The following is a 16,799-nucleotide window of genomic DNA, read 5'->3' on the forward strand; positions in this document are numbered from 1 at the left end:
CCCTGGGGAACACCACTTTTGATCAGTCACCAGCTGAATTCAACTCCATTCACCGCCACTCTCTGGACCCAGCCATCCAGCTAGTTCTTTATCCAGCACAGTGTATCTGTCCAAGCCACAGGCTGCCAGATTCTCCAGAAGAGTACTGCAGGAGACAGTGTCAAAGCCTTTGCTGAAGTCTAGGTAGACCAAATCAACAGCCTTCCCCTCATCCACCTGGCAGTTCACTCAATCACAGAAGGGGGCTTGATCCCCTGGTTGTCTAGCACATGCCATGTGATCTCCCTCAAGATGATCTGTCCCATAATCTTCCCTAGTACCAAGGTCAGGCTGACAGGCCTGTAGCTCCTCGAATCCTCCTTACAACCTTTCTTGTAGATGAGAGTCCCACTGACAAGCCTTCAATCCTCTGGGACCTCTCTGGTTGACCAGGAATACTGATAGATGGTGGAAAGTGGCTTGGCTATCACTTCCACCAGCTCCCTCAGCACACTTATATGGATTCCATCCAGCCCCATGGACTCGTGGCAGCCCATATGCAGTCTCTAACTGTTTCCATTTTAATCATGGGGAATTTATTCCACTCCCCATCTAAGACATCCAGGTAATGGGGTAGAGCACACCAAGGATAACTGGTGTGACTTTTCAAGACAATGTAAAGAAGGCATTGAGAACCTCAGTCTTTTCCTTATCCCTAGTGGTCAAACTCATCATGCCAAAATGGATCTAGCCCAACAATGGTTGCATATCCAAGATGACAGTCTCAGCTCTGCAAAACTTTACTATTCCATTATCGGCTATTAAAACAGCAGCGCCTGCCTATCTCCCTCCCAGCAGCACAGAGGCACATCAAACCTTAGAGCAAAATTGGCTCATTTAGGACTGCCACTAAAAGACTCAAAGCAGCTCAGAGCAGGCACAATTATTATCTGCCCATGGACTTTTCCCTCCATATGGGTTTAATTGGAAAGGAATGAAGAAAGCACAGCTTCTTTCTGATTAAACAAAGCTGCATAAGAATTTACTGGCAAAACTGTTTTCAGTGAAAAATTAGGGGGCTGAATAATCTGTATTTTACCACAAAAAGCATCCGTATAAATTTTTCATAAGAAAGACATATACTAGTCTTTTTGCCTGTAAAAGCAAACAAACAAACAAACTATATATATATATATATATATATATGTTTCTTCTTTTCAGCCAACTACCCTCCGGTTACCAAACCTCAAAATATTTTGGTTGTTCTGAGGGAAACAAAAAAATTTCCACTGAAGAAAAATATCCCCCTAGCATTTAGTTCTGGCAGCGAGGGAATTCAAAACAGTGCTGCAGCCCAGGTGTGTGACATCTCTAAGGCAGATCAGTGTGCAGAGCTGTCACACTGGGTTTCAAACAGGAGCTGAACTGGTCCCAAAACTCATAATGGGTCAACACAAAAAAGTTAGGAATGTTTTGTGGTGAATTTTTTTCCCATAAATGACTTCTGCTAGACTCTTGGCTCACTGCCATTCTAAGCAAAAATTCCTTTCAAAATTAGACTGAACATTCAAAGATAGATGGGTAAGACAGACGGCACTGAAAGTGCACAAAAATAAAAGCACCAGGCAAGAGCTGCTATATAATAGCAAGTAAAAAGGAATGACATTTAAGAGACTTCTTCACAACACTCGTGAACCTTGATTCTCAGTCCATTATCTTTTTAACAGAGACTCCAAGGAGTGCATTTTAAATAAATTATAGTGCTCCTATTAGAAAAATGTTATGACAAAAGATGTCTCAAAATACCCTTCTCCAAAACATGCTCTGTAAAGCACTCTCCCATCCAGAACAGTAAAAGTCATCATTTGCTGGCGAACTTGTTTTGTTCTAAAACAAGATTATTGTTTTGGTATGCGGACACGTTCTTTTTCTTACTTGTGCTTTTAAAATGTAACTTCAAAGCTAGGCACTTACATAACAAATGGAAAACTTAAAGGCAAGCTGCTGTTGTCATAAAATGGAATTGGTGATTAATTAGTGATTAATTTACCTTAATCTGAAAAAAAAAAAAAGACTTTTTTTTCAATGCATCTACCTTTTGCTGGAATCTGAAGGGTGTTTCTGGAAAAGAACTAAAATTGTGTTTATCTGTTCTTTAATTACTGGAAAAATACTGCAGGAACTATTGGTGCTAGATAGATTGTAAAACAGAAATATCCACAGTTCATTTCTGCAGAGGTGGTGTATGGATGGTAAAAACCTGTACTGCAGAACCTGAACCTGATTTGATCACTGTAGCAAAATCTAGTGCAGCTATTTTTTCCAAGACCTAACTGAACTTGGCATGCCCACTTCTTCAGCCATTTGAAACCAAAATATTTCACACAGATGGTGAAATACAGATGGTCCCTAGGGATGCTGCCTTGCCTCCACAGCCTATCTGACACTAGGAAAGACTGTAGGCAAACTGTATCTTGTCACTCTAAGATGGAAAGTACACAAGACAAGGAGTAGATGAAAGCTGACTGTGAAAAGTGATTACATTAAAGAGAGCAAGGCACAGACAATTTATTAGTACCCAATGCAGCCTGCCAAGAAAAGAATATGTATCTCATTTTCAAGAAAGTTTTTTGGAGACAGTTGAAATTTATAGTGGAATCTTGAGCAGCCTCAAACACGCTGAATAATTATGTTTTCATCTATTAAACTATTCAGATCAGTTAAAGCACATAACAAAACTGAGCTCTCTGGTAGCCCCAGGAATTTATTGCAGAACTGAATGATACAAATGGCACTCTCTTTAGCATGAGAAACAACCAACTACATTATTTTAGAGGTTGGACTCCATGATCCTTATGGGTCCCTTCCAACTTGGATTATTCTATGATTCTATTTTACTACTAACAGAATAGTGGCCTGTGTGTGTTTTTCAAAGCCTTCCCATTTCAAATTTGACTTCCAGAATACTAAATTGAGATCACAGTTTGAGTTCATATCTCTAAAGTGTCCAAGATCACTTAACCGTGGTCAGCATACAAAACCTGTAACCAAAGCTCTTCTATCAGACGCACTGTAATTCCACATCACAAAGCTGTAGTTCTTTGTGCAACACATGAAGCTTCTGCAGTAGCCTTTTAACAACAGATCAGATTTCTACAGGAACTGGGAAATAACTAACAGTAATTTCCTTCAGCTTCTACTGCAAGTGTACAATGAACTTGTGCATCATGTTCTTTAACAAGCTTACTGCATACATTACAAAACTAGCAAAATATTTCCTCAGGAAAAATCATACCTTCATGCATACAACTTTCCTTTAAAAGAGAAAATGACAAAGAGGGAAATGTTGCAGATACTAGTTATATATCATAAAATCCTCCAGTGAAACACACTCAGTTATTGGTGGAGTTGGTATGAGAACTCATCAAGAACTGAAATGACCTAACCTGGTTCCCAAGACTATCATGAATCACTTGCATTTTTTTGTATAAGTAGTTTCTAATGGAGGAATCATCAAATTGTGAAAAACTATCTGCACAGAAGGGCTAGAATTTGGCCTTGCTCACATCAAGAGCATATAAGCTTTACCACTGTGGGAAAATGGAACAATAGCTAACATTTAGCAGTGAACTCGTTAACTAAGTCAAGTTATTCTTACTGTGATAAGGGTCCTCATGCCTCAGATCTCCCACCAGTTGCCTGTTTTCAAGGACTGTGACTGCATATCCATGCTTTGCCAGGATGTGCTGACAGAGCTGACGCTCAGTTTTGCTGTGGGCAGGAGGTGTGTACAGAATCGCTCTTCTCGTACGGCTTCCAAAGTACTGGAGAACGGTGTCTTCGATCTACAGCAAACAATGCAAAAACACTGGTTCTAAGACACAATCTTTCAGGAGTGTAATACATAGTTGTTGTTTTTCACAAAAATAAAGCAGCAAATTACAGTGACAACCTGGGAAGTATTTCTGGTATAATAGGAGACTTCTGCCTTGCATAAGGCATAAAAACAGGATGCTCCATGTGGAAAACAGGTCACTAATATCTGGAATACTCTAGTCATTCTTTTGCAGTAAAAACACCATTAACATACAAGATTTTCTTTGGGGAAAAGCATATGTCCTTAGGATTTGAACATACCAACATTTAAGGATTCAGGATGTTGTTTGCTCATGGCAAATTCATGAATTTTAACCAAGTAGTTGTCAAAAGTCCAAAAATAGAGTTATTCCATGAATTCTGATTTTAGTAAGCTTATCTCTGGACGTAGGAAGTGTTACATAAACAACGCATCACCATTTTTGCACAGAAGACCACACTGAAAAAAGAAACATGTTTTAATATAAACAAAAGCATTCGAGATGTATCCAGTTGTTTATGTGCCTGAGATCTAGTGTTAAAGTCACTCAGCAGTACGCTCACCAGCTAGCAGACATGTCCAGCTGGCAGCCTACAGGCTGCATGGAGCCTGGCCCAGCTTGCGCTGCAGCCACCTTGTGCCTCATGCCATCATGGCAGCACCTCTGCCCCTCAAGCCAGGAATACAACTGTCACTCACCACCAACCAAACATCTTGTGCAGCTAACCCCACATGATCTGAAACCAGGGAACAGCACGCAGTGCAGCACTGACTCAAGTTGTGGTAAATAAGTTTATGGGTTTTAATACAATAGCTAAGCACAGTCTTGTAAACAGCAAGTAATATGCAGCTGTGCTTTTACCAAACTTTCATAATCCTTCTCTTACCAGAGAGAAATTTCATACACTCTTTACTCATGTCAGTGCTTTTTGGCAAGATATACATCTGTGAACAATTACTTTCAAGGGTGAAGTACAGGAAGGTTTTGCACTTGGATCGAGGTAATCCCAGACATGTATGCAAACTGAGAGAAGTAAGTCCTTGAGAGCAGCCCTGCTGAGAAGGACTTAGGGGTCCTGGTTGATGAAAAACTTAACATGAGCCAGCACTGTAGCCTTGCAGCCCAGAAGGCCAATGACATCCTGGATTTCATCAGAAGAGGGGTGGCCAGCAGGGCAAGGGACATGTTTGTTCCCCTCTACTCTGCCCTTGTGAGTCCCCAGCTGGAATACTGAGTCCAAGTCTGAGGCCCCCAACACTGTAAAGATGTAGTGCTGTGGAAGAGGGTGCAGAGGAGTTAAAGAGTTGGAGCACCTCTCCTATGAAATTAGGCAAGAGGAACTGGGCTTGTTCAGCCTAGAAAAGATAATGCTGCAGGGAGACCTCATTGGGATGTTCCAGTATTTAAAGGGAATTTATAAATATGAGGGAAATCAACTTTTTTTAAAGGGTTGATCATGATAGGATGAGGGGGAATGGCTTAAAACTACAGGAGTAGAGATTTAGATTTGATTTCAGAGGGAAGTTTTTTTACTGAGATGATAGTGGTAAGATGCAGGAACAGGCTACCTAGAGAGGTTGTGGAGATCTGTCCCTGGATTTGTTTAAGGGCAGGTTGGATGGGACACTGGGAAATCTGATCTAGTACTTGATCTAGTGGTTAGCAACTCAGCCTGTGGCAAGGGCATTGGAACTTTAAGATCCTTCCAACCCAAGCCATTCTATGATTCTAAGAAGAGTAAAATTTAACTCTCATTAAAAGCTGCAACTACTCCCATAGAATTAGACTGATGCAGTAGTTTCACAAAAGCAAGGTCACACTAGATTTATGGTTTTGTTGCTTTCTCTTTTATATGTTTTAATAAGAATATTAAAAATTGAAATAAGTGTTGTTACATATATATATTACAGTATATTTTATGAGGGCTGCTCAGAAAGTAATGCCCCTGCTTGACAATGTTGGCTCACAGTATCAGAGGTGGATGTTGGTGGTACGACAGTAGATGATGAACCTTCCCACTATTACATGTTGTTGCCATATGACCAAAGGCAGCAGAGGGGCAGTCTGGCAAAATAGTGCCTGACATGGAAAAGCATACAAAGCAAAGGTGTGTCACTGAATTCTTCCATTGGAAAAAAATGGCACCCATTGACATTTATCAATGCTTGCTGAACCTTCAGGGAGATCAAATAGTGGATGTGCGCACAGTAGGGAGTGAGTGGTACATTTCAGAAGTGACAACAGCAACAGTAGGTGCTCTCCACTGGTGATGATCTTTGTGAGTATAGCATGCAGCCTCTTGTTCATTGCTGGTGTAAATGCATAACAAATGGTGGTGACAACATTGAAAAAGCATGTTTGAGAATTTGCTCTATTAAATATTGTTATTGTGTCCTTTGTATCAATCAGTAGTTTTCATTGAAATAATTAAGAGGCATTATTTTGGAGCAACCTTTATACATGCAGCCCAAGACAATTCCTCTTCACTCAGTGTGGCCCAGGCAAGCTAAAGGGATGGAAACTCTTGAGCTACAGGATGCAGTTTTAAGTTATGCCTGGCTTCATTTGAAGCTTCTCCATGGCAGAGAGGGCTACAAACTATTTTAAAGCCCTGAGCCTCTAATGCTACATCTGTTTGTATTCCAGACTGGTGTAATTGATTAGAGAACCCTGAAATATAACTAGATACGATGCTGTCAGAGTCTTGTACATAATAATGGCTAAATGTGCAACCCCAAACTACGTCAGTCATTGAGATACTCAAATAAACAATGATCACATGTTAGTTGGAAGAAGCACAAATAGCACATACTGAAGTCACAGGAATTATGTTACTTAACCCTGTCAAATGTCCTCTCCTGTCCTTGCAGTATATTTAAAATGTGTTAGTCCTGCAGTTAGCACACTGCCATTTCCCCACCTTGACATGCTTCACTTCTTATGCACTCCTTCACCCATTATCGCTCTCCTTTTCTCTCCTTTCTGTCCCTCGGGTAACTCTAGAAGCTGCTGGCAGCAGCTCCCCTCCACTTCCTCTTCTCTCCCTTCCTGTTCCTAAACCCAGCCCTTGTCCCTGCCCTCCCCTACCCCCCCTTCACCCTGGGTTGCCTTCTCCACAGCATTACTGCTGCATAACATCACACGATGTGTGACCAGATGTTTCCCACTTTCCATTTCACTTGCAACATGGAAGAAAATCAGTGAAGAAAGACACCTCCAGCTTTATTTTGCAAACAAATTCACTTTTCCATCCCATGTGTGCAGCAAAGGCCAGCACCGCAGGGTGAACCAAGGACACACGAGGAGCACTGAGGAGCTGCAACCCAGGACACATTTGTGTCTGGCTTGTGTTTGCAGCTTGCCCCACTGACACCCCTCCCCATGCAGCTGAGACTGTTTGCTTTCTGGAATGAGTCCCATCTCAGGCTTTATTGCGCTCTATGTGCACCTTCCTTCACTCTCTGTTTGCACTTTTTTTTTTTTCATGCAGCTAATAAAAGCTGCTATGAAAACATATCTGCTTAAAACAAATGGTAATAGCATTTCTTGTGAGCACCCCATGACAATTTTCTTCTCCCCTGTAAGCAACAGTCCCCAGGCTCTGTGCCAGCATGGCCGTCGCCTCACAGCCCACACCTGTGGTGCTGGGCCTTGATGCCATGTGATGCTCTCTGTGTGAGCAGCTCCTTCCCGCTGATGTTTTCTTTTCTCTTGTTTAGCAGGTGCAAATCCTTCCTTAGTATTCCTCTGCTTTCCAGCAATGAAGTCCCTCTCTCCACCTTCCCAACTATGAGGCTGGGGAAGGACAAATGATTTCTAAAGGCCCTGTGAGCCCTGTGTTCCCTGGGGATGAAGGCTTCAGTCCATGGCAGCCTCGTTGTGTCACTCTCACTCAGCCCATGGGAACGGACAGGCCAGACAGTGCCTCGGGCTGTGGGTATCTGAATCCTCCTCACACAGGCCTGTGAGGAACAGGAGGGTCTGGCTGGGGACAAGCCCTCCTGTGCCTCAGATATTGGCCAAGAGATTCACCACTTCTAGCTGCTGATTTTCTGGAAGAGATGACGGGATCTTTGGGACACTGAGACAACTTGGAGCCCTAAAGTTAAAACCGTCACCTGATGTCTAACCCACCACTGCTAAACAATTTGACGTAGCTCACTGCTTTTTATGGTGCTTGCTTGAGATCCATGCATAGAGTTTCCAGATTTATTTCCTCTGCTCTCTCATTTCCTTTCAGTGCTATTTGCAGTCCAGGTTAAAAGATTCACCGTATTCTTTCTGTTTTCTTCCCAAACTAGCGCAATGTAGGGAAAATTTTCTTCGTTTTTCAGCTCCTCATTAGAGACACAGAATTCAAAACATTTTGGCCAACTTCACATTTGTAGCAAATGATTCCATATTTTGTTCCAAAGCTGTACATAAAATATCTTACAGCGCTAGCCATGCTGATCTAGTTACATTTCCAATACTATAGCAATAACAGTCATGTTTCTGCACTTGAGGAGTCTGCTGGTTTTTATAAGATGCTTCTCAGTTATAAGAACTCATTCTGGGTAGAGAATTGGCATAAAATAAGCAGAGTACAAAAGAGGAAAATAAGCTATTCCCATATTTTGACATTTTGTGGTCCTGATTATTATTATTATTCATATAACTTCCCTGAACATCAGGCTTAGAAAAAAAGGACAACATTTTGAATATTTAGGTGTTAAATGGCAAATGCTTTAATGTTCCAACCATTTTATTTCCTCTTCTTCAGTTTGAAATTTCAAACTGAAAGTGTTGTAACTTACGTGTTATCATTTCAGTTTACAACAGAGTCAATACACCTACGTGAAAGGGACTGGATGAATTTCTATGCTCCTCACCTTACCAAGAGAATAATGTGGCTGTCTTCACTAGAATTAATGATGCTTTACAGCAAAGCAGAGATTTGCTATATGATATAGGACAAGATGTATGTCAGCTTTGGCATGATACACCTTCTGTTACAACAGCTTGCAAACCATTGGCCTTAGCTAAGAGACTGACCTCATTTTAGTGCAATTGGCTGTTACACAGATGACCCACATCCTTCACAACTTGTCTAAGGAAGCGTTTACTCTGATGTTTTTAATATGTATTTTTTAAACCTCTCCATATAAATGCAGATTCCTATGAGGTCTTAACAAGCTGGATCAACAGCTAGATTTACATAACGTAAACATTCAAGAGTTACTTAACTGTCCTTTTTGGACTTAAAACAGACATCTACTATCTGAGCTGTACTTCTTAGTTTTGTCTACCTTCAAGTTTCACATCACTATGAAGTTCTCTGTTGAAGAGAAAATGTTTTGACACATTACTTTAAACAAGTTTATTCACTTCTAGGTTACAAATGTAAAAAGATAGAATAAATTTTATTAGTCTCTGAATCATTCCTGTATTTTACAGAATTCCTGGTTTGTCCTAAAAATCCAGAATTTGGTCAGTAATTGAGTCCTACAATATGTAATTACTGTTGTTTTGGCCAAGAAGAAAATAGCAAAGATATTTCAAACTGAGGGGAGAAAAGCAGTTTCTTGGCATTTTTGTTTTTTTTCAGATTCCAAGAAGATTGCATAATTCCATAAATATTGATGCATTGTCTCTGCCTGGCAAGGAAGCAAATATACAGACTGAAATCTTGCCATATAATTTAATTGGCTATCACTTCAACTGCAGAAACAAAATTTTTCACTAATATAAGGGTTCAACTCATGTCCATCTGAGCTTCTCTCAGGAAAAAAGTCAAAAACAGTAAAACATCTCAGCTACCCAGTTCTGATGGCGTTAGTCCCTGTGTCAGTGACAGGCAGGCTTTCTTACAATAAGCTTGCCAAGGCTGTGAGGGCCTTGTCCAACAGCTTCAAACATTTTGGCTGCAACTTACTACTACTCCGCTGCTTTCTACACGTATTGCTCCCTCCCTGGAAGCATTCAAGGCCAGGATGGATGGGGTTTTGAGCAACCTAGTCCAGTGGGAGGTGTCCCTACCCCGCAGCAGGGGCTCTGGGAGTAGATGTAAAAGTCCTTTCCAACCCAAACCGTTCTACGGTTCTATGATTCTGCAGAACATATACATGAGCCACTATGCAGACTGAAGGCCCTTGATACAAAAAGCGACTATAGAAGAAATACTATGAAAGAGAACCAGTCTTCCATAAAAAAACACCAGCATCATTAGAATATATTTACAGGTAGAGCTCAGATTTCTCCTTAGCTAGCAAAGGCACCTTCACTGCTAAATACTGCCTGGCACAACTATATTTCCATAAATTTCCATGAGTAGTACTCCGGAGGCACAATCATGCTAATATTAGCTAACATTAATAAGAATGATAGTAACTTAGCATGTGGTTCTAATGCCCTAAGTGGTTCATTTACAAAACGGTGCAGACCTTTATTAATTCCAAATGTGACTTTTAAATTCTTTTTCATGCTTAAATGAAAGCTTATAGAAACAGTAAGCCTGTTCATACTACTGTTGTATTTGAAGTGTACATAGCCCGTTTATCAAGAATTCCCAAAGAAGTTAATTTCCTGTCTGGAGGACATTTAAATGCGTTGCCTTTATTATTCCATTAGATTTCCTAATCAGAAAGGACTGGGTTGTAAAATAAAATGGTTGGAATGTTATTCTCCTTCCAATTGTTTGCTGAGAAAATACAGATCAAGCAACTAAATTATTGGCACTATGATGGCTGGTGTCCGATGACTTCAGAAACCCAGGAGAAAAACTAGAGTTATTTGCATAGTCATCACAGCACTCCGGGCTAGAAGTATGGAACTCATTTTTAAGAATGCCTTTGCTTATGATTGCATGTGGATTGCAGCACCAACTGTTTTGTGCTGGGAACAAATGATGAGCCAAATCCTACTAACACAGCAAAACAGATGACTTTAAGGACAGAACTCCATTGAAGCATATGAATGAGATTCCCTCCACTTCCCTCCCTCCACTTGCTGCTGATGCATCCTTCTCAAAGTTCTCTTCCTGTAAAGTCTCCACCCTGCCCCTCCTTCCTGACTTCTACCACAATAGCTTTGCCCTTTATCACCAAAATATCTCTAGCTATCTGGACAGTAAAAAAATCGCCATTTCCTCAGTGCCTCTTGCAATGTTACACTGAAAAGGGAGGGAAAAACGTTCTGCTTTCTTAGTGTGCAATGTGGTATCACTCCAAGGAAACCCCTTGCTGATACTGTACCATCCATCAAATGCTTTCTGCTAACTGAGGTTCATACCAGTGAAGTTTTCCACTTCGTTTTCCCTTTTGTAAAGAGCTCTTTTTGAAAGTTTCTTCTTGAAAGGGTTCTTTTTCACTTACTGCATTCTAAAAAATGGATGTCCTTTCAAAGATAAATTTTATTTCTAAAATATATAAAACCTTATTATCTGTAATGAAATATTTTCAATGTTCCACTCTGGACATGCAAAGTTATGATAACAATTTACCTGTTCTTCACTCCTGATTGTACCTTTTAGGTACCTAATAGCCTAGGTAAGATGTTCAACAAAATCTTCCTACAGACTTCATTATTACTAAAGCATGATGCTTATATTCTCCATCCCCAACGAAGTACCTCAAAAATATGTCCACATCAGTCTGCCATTAACCTTCATGACACACTCAATAAACTACACCCCCACCAGAAACATAGAGATCGCTTTTTTACAATCTGCCTCTTATCTTTCATTGGTTAAGAAGCCAGCCTTATCCACTCATTAAATTCTCATTTAATCAGCTGCTTCTTGTTTGTTTACTTTTTTCCTCAGGTGGCCCTAAACAGCCAGGAAACATGATGCAATGATGTGAGTATCCATGAAATCATCTCCAAGACCCATCTTAAAATTTAAAATCCCCATCTTTTATACAATGGCTGTGGTTAGAGAACAAGTGTGCTGAAAATGTGCCGAGGACTTGAACAATGCTGCTTCACTGCCTCCTTGTAATAGCAGAGGTATTATGTCTAACCAGGCAAAACATGCTGCTGCGCAGAGACACCAAAGTTGTCTTAGGCTGTCTTAATTCAGAGAGTGAAAATGCAGCTGTGACCAGCTAATTAGCTCTTCTCAGAAGTAGCTAAGAAGCAGAGCTAAAACACTTGAGTGTAATGAATTTTACATGTTTGCTACCATAGGTATTTCTGATATGGTACTGCACCACACAAGCCTATACTCTAGGCTTTTCTTGTCTCCTTTTATTGCTGATAGCAGTTTAGATACTCCAGCACCAGTTCTCCTCATCACTGGTAAATATGCCCTGATGTAGGAAGTAAGAGTTACTGGCTGAACCTAATGATGGCGTGCAGTTGGATGTGCTGGCTTCTTGTCACACCTTTACTGCTCAAGGGTCACCACAATAATTCTGTTTCTCATGCTACAGATATTAGCATTTAATTTTGTACTAGCAGATGTTGATCTCTGTTCATGAGAAAACAAGGCTACGAATTCAGCTCTCTATCAGCTTTTAAAAATCACTTCTCCTGTGAGAAGTACCATCAACTCAATCAGGTTTTCCAAACTGTGAATGAAATCTGTTTTTGCAATTTAAAAAGGCTTGCACTATGTACCTAATGGTAATGGCTCAGTCCCACAGTACCTTGCATGTTGTTAAAGATGTATTTACAGACCAAACTGGCAAATGAAAATGAAAAATGAAAATCTATTTAATAAAACATATTTTGCGGTTCCCTTTAAGTTACTGTATAACTGCACAGAAGATTCTTTTCAATGAGTTAGTTTGGGCCAGTCACAGAACAAGAATACAAGCGTGACTGATTAACCGAAAATGTGAATAATTTTTGTACTATATTTTAGAGTATTTCTTCCAATTCACAGATGAGGATTTAAACCAGGGCTGTAATGAAAACTTGTTTCCAGCTAGCTACTACGGGTGGCCACATGACTGTAAAATAAACACTGAGAAGCTTCAGCTATTACTGAAGTCCTAAAAGTGGGCTGGGTATCCAGTAAAACCAAGCAAGATAACATTTTGGCTATTTGAATAAGCAGTTGGCGAAAATACACAGTTCAAGGACACACTGTCAAAACAAAGTGGAAGAGATTTTTGGAGATGTTTGTCTTTTCTGTTCCCTGAGATTATTATTCAGCCCACACAGCTAATAGCGTATTCTCTGAAAACAGAGAGCAACCCAGAGTAACATCCCAACATGTGCAAGGCATTTTGTTCATAATGCTCTAGAGGAAACTTTCAAGACAAACAGGGAGCCAGCTATGGGTGGTCTTAGGAATGTGACGAGGAATGCACAGGCTTGGAAAACATACCTATAAGGGCTAACATATGCTTTTAAATCTGTGCTCCAGGTTCAGCATGTGTGAGAGTGACATCCAACCAGGCATGCTGGAGGGCAGTAAGCACAGCGCGCTGCGCGAACATAAGCTTTCTTCTCACTTCAAACAGCCAGCAAACCTAGTTCAAGTCAATCTGCATTTTCCACAGACCAATTGGGAAAGTAGGCGTTGCAGATAGTTTCAGCCAAGAAAACATACAAGCAAAGCTTCGTCATGTATCCACCAGTTCTTACATAGTTTAGAAATTCTCTTTGCCACGACACAAGTGACAAGGAATGGACTGTGTCAAAAGCAGCATTAAGATGAAACTCACACTGTCATATGTGCTTACTTCCCTGTAAGTGTTTGTACTACATGTCACACTGAATAAACACACATCTTGACACCTGGAGTACTAAAGGGTCATTAACATTAAATTATGACAGATGCAATAGAGAGTAGATTTCTGCTACTCAAAAGAAAAAATCTCTGACATTTACATGAAGACGATCCATTTTTTAAGACTTAAGGTTTAAAGAATAAATGCCGAAGTTATTCCATAGATCTGCTATTCATTGTTGCAGAAGATGCTCTCCTAAAGTGAATATTGCTGACCTTTCAGACTGTGAACCCTACCAGCCTCAATCTTTCTGTAGTCTTAGAAACTTTAACTTCTTTATGTGGAAGCGGTCTGTAATCTGGGATGTCACAGATTTATGTTTATAGTCCTGATACATAAAATGCCAGCGGTAATGCTAATGTTACAGGGAGGTCTCTGCTGCACAATTAGCAACACCCTGTAGGACTGAAGAAAACCTGAACCATTTGTGCTAATGCTGATCACAGATTCCAGAGTAAAAATAACTGCCTTGGTCTGGAACATTTAACAAACCACATATTCCAACTAAAATGGAATGCATTTGTTAGGTTTTAACACCCATCCATGGAACTCTGTGCAAGTTAAACATGAGGCCAGGTAACCTAAGGACAGAGGAGGATTTGTGGGATGATTCCAAAGTAAATAGTGTGATTTGAAAATGTGACAAGCACTTTAAAAAATAAAAATAAAAATCAGTTAAATGCAACTTTCCAGCATAACTGCAATCAAATTCAAAACCGACTAGCAGGTAACTTTAACATGAGGCAATTGCTGCTTTGCTGCTAGTAGCCTCAGTCCCTTTCATGAAACCCCACTGGCTCATGATTTATGTGCACATACTAGAAAGCCTCTGACCCGATTCCTAAAGCCAAAATAAAGTATGGCCTGTACAGCAAACTGGAATCTCCCTGGAGCCACAGAGTAAATGCTGTGCTTCAGTCAAAGACTCAGGATTCAGGATAGCAATGCCACACCAAGGAGCTGGTAATGGAGACGTGCTTGCACATATGTCGCTGTCATATCACACATTTGTTTGTACACAGAGCTCAGACTTCCAAGCCCAGGTTAATTTTAGCTGGACTCAGATGATCCTGTCAAACCCCTCATCCTTCACTATGTTAAATATTGCTCAGCACTCTCCACCAGCTGACTTACCTTTTTCAATGTGTGTGAATCACTGATGGGGAAGAAGCAGCGTGTGTCGCTGGCTGAGACCTCCTTGTATCTTCCTTGCCGTGTTTTACTCTGTTTGTTCGGTGAGATGCCATTAACAACTGCTGAAAGGAAGCTGTTGGTCATGAGGGGAGTCAGGGTCTGGCAGAAAAGGCAGACAGCCACCAACAGGGCCAGGAGGAAGGGGCGAGGGCGACAAAGCCTGCGGCATCTAGGGCTGTGCCCACAACTCATGGCCAACGTGCTGTCCTCACTCCACCCTTGGCCACATCGCAGATGCAGTAGCCATGTCCTGACAGGGTAAAAATGCCAAAGTGGGCTTTATCCAAAGCTATGGAGGGCTTTCCCAATTCCCACTGCTGAGTGCTTTCTTGGTGCCTGGCAAGAAGTCACCGCGTCCAGAAGAGCAGGGTCCTGTGAACTGCCCTCCCATGGGGCTGTGGGAACAACCTGTGGGAAAGAAGAGAAGTGAGGAGCAGTCGACAGCAGCATGCCATAGAGCATGGGGTGCTCTGCCTGGAGCCGTGCCGACCTCCTTGCACCAGGAGGACAGACCTGGAGACAGGCAGGTGGGCAGTGGGGATCTGCAGCCCAAGCCTCACAGCAGGGACTGCTCAGCCAGACAGCATCCGAGAACGCAAGAGGTTAAAGCTTAACATGCTCTGTCCACAGCCAAAAAGAGTAAGAGAGTGTACCAACCTCTTGAACAATCGTTTGCTGTTTTTTTTTTCCTCTCTTGCGTTCTCAGTTCCCACTTTGTTTTTATAGTTCCTTTCAGTCCGGTCCCTTTAAATTGCCTCTTTCCTGTCACTATGCACAGACCTCACTCTAAAAGCAATCAATTATCTAAAAACTGACAGACTACAAAGATTTTCTCTTGCATTTGTTTTGTCCAGATCGTGAGTTCAAAGTTACGCTTACTTACTCAGCTCCCATCCCGTTAGAAGTTTTCCATTCCCCTCTAATGGGCTGCTGATTAAAACCACTTGGTTGGAGCCTGGCTCATGATCCCAGCTCGTCTCACACACTCCGAGGCAGGCACACGCACATACGCACACCATCTGAAGCCAGTTGGACCACAGACTTCATATAAATAAAGGCTGGACTGCTTGGAGGGTGGGGCTAAGCGAGCTGAGCTCGGGGCAGGCTCAGGGCTGGAGACGCAGCCCTGGAGCGGGTGGGGAACAAGAGGTGTCCCGCTCACTGTGTGCCTCCAAGACACCAGCACTGCAGCTTTTAGAAAACTGCTGTTACAGCAGTCGGGCTAATTGAAAACAGACAAAAAATATCTCAAAGGCAGTAGAAATCCGAGCGGCACCTGCAGTGTTTGACTCCAAATTAACCAAAAATGTTGCAAAAGGAAGCAGGTTTGCTTGGATATGTCACTGGCAAAGAAGTTGTCAGTACTTTTCCATAGTAGATACACTGGCTTCTAGCAGAGTATAAATAAAGGAGGGGAAGAAAGGAGGGCAGGCAAAAATAATCCAGTGAGAACGCTTTGTATCTAAGCCACAGAAGGTCTAAGTTACTACTTCCCCCTGCTGACATGGGACAGGGACGAGACAGATGGGAACAGTTGAAGAACTCTGCTATCTTTACAGACCTAAACTTCTCAAACAATCGAGTTCCTTTAGCTAAAAATATCTGTGTGCACGTCATCATCTGTGTTATCCTCCATCCTTGGTTATTTCTGAAGAGTTCTTCCTACAGTGTTTCATGTATAAGAAATGGCAGATGCTAAATTGTGATATCCCTGGGCCCATCTGCACAAAGTAACAGCAGCAGCATTAGCTGCTGGTCTATATACAGCAATGAAGAGCAGAGCAGAGCATGGGTTTGTTTGAAGTGCTGCTATTTATTCATCTTTCATATCCTCTTTTCTTCCAAGCTAAAACCATCAATTTTCACATATAAAAAATGCCGTGGAAGTGATTCAGTACCTCACGCAGAACCTCAGCTGGCACAGGCATTGCATTTTAGCGTTCTGTCTGGAGCTGTCCTTGTCTAAATTACAAGGTTTTTAGTTATTCTGGGCAGGGAATAAGTACAAAACCTGCTGGTACCCTCCAGTGGTAGATGCTTTTCATCCATT

General features: G+C 41.4%; 1 protein-coding gene across 2 annotated transcripts in view; it reads right to left on the reverse strand.

Annotated features, from left to right (window-relative positions):
* The window catches only part of CPED1 (cadherin like and PC-esterase domain containing 1), a 137,726-nt gene extending 121,956 nt beyond the window's left edge, over positions 1-15,770 (reverse strand). Inside the window, exons 1-3 of one of the 2 annotated variants that reach the window (XM_072344264.1) lie at positions 15,633-15,770; positions 14,690-15,157; positions 3,638-3,824 (exon numbers count right to left, since the gene is read on the reverse strand). In XM_072344264.1, the coding sequence (XP_072200365.1) occupies positions 3,638-3,824; positions 14,690-14,941 (439 nt within the window). In that variant the 5' untranslated portion in view covers positions 14,942-15,157; positions 15,633-15,770. Of the gene's footprint in view, positions 1-3,637; positions 3,825-14,689; positions 15,158-15,628 lie in introns of both variants that reach the window. The other variant, XM_072344272.1, reaches the window with a different exon arrangement.
* Positions 15,771-16,799: the final 1,029 nt, after the last annotated feature.

Source organism: Excalfactoria chinensis, chromosome 1 (assembly GCF_039878825.1).
Source record: "Excalfactoria chinensis isolate bCotChi1 chromosome 1, bCotChi1.hap2, whole genome shotgun sequence".
Classification (NCBI taxonomy): Eukaryota; Metazoa; Chordata; class Aves; order Galliformes; family Phasianidae; genus Excalfactoria; species Excalfactoria chinensis.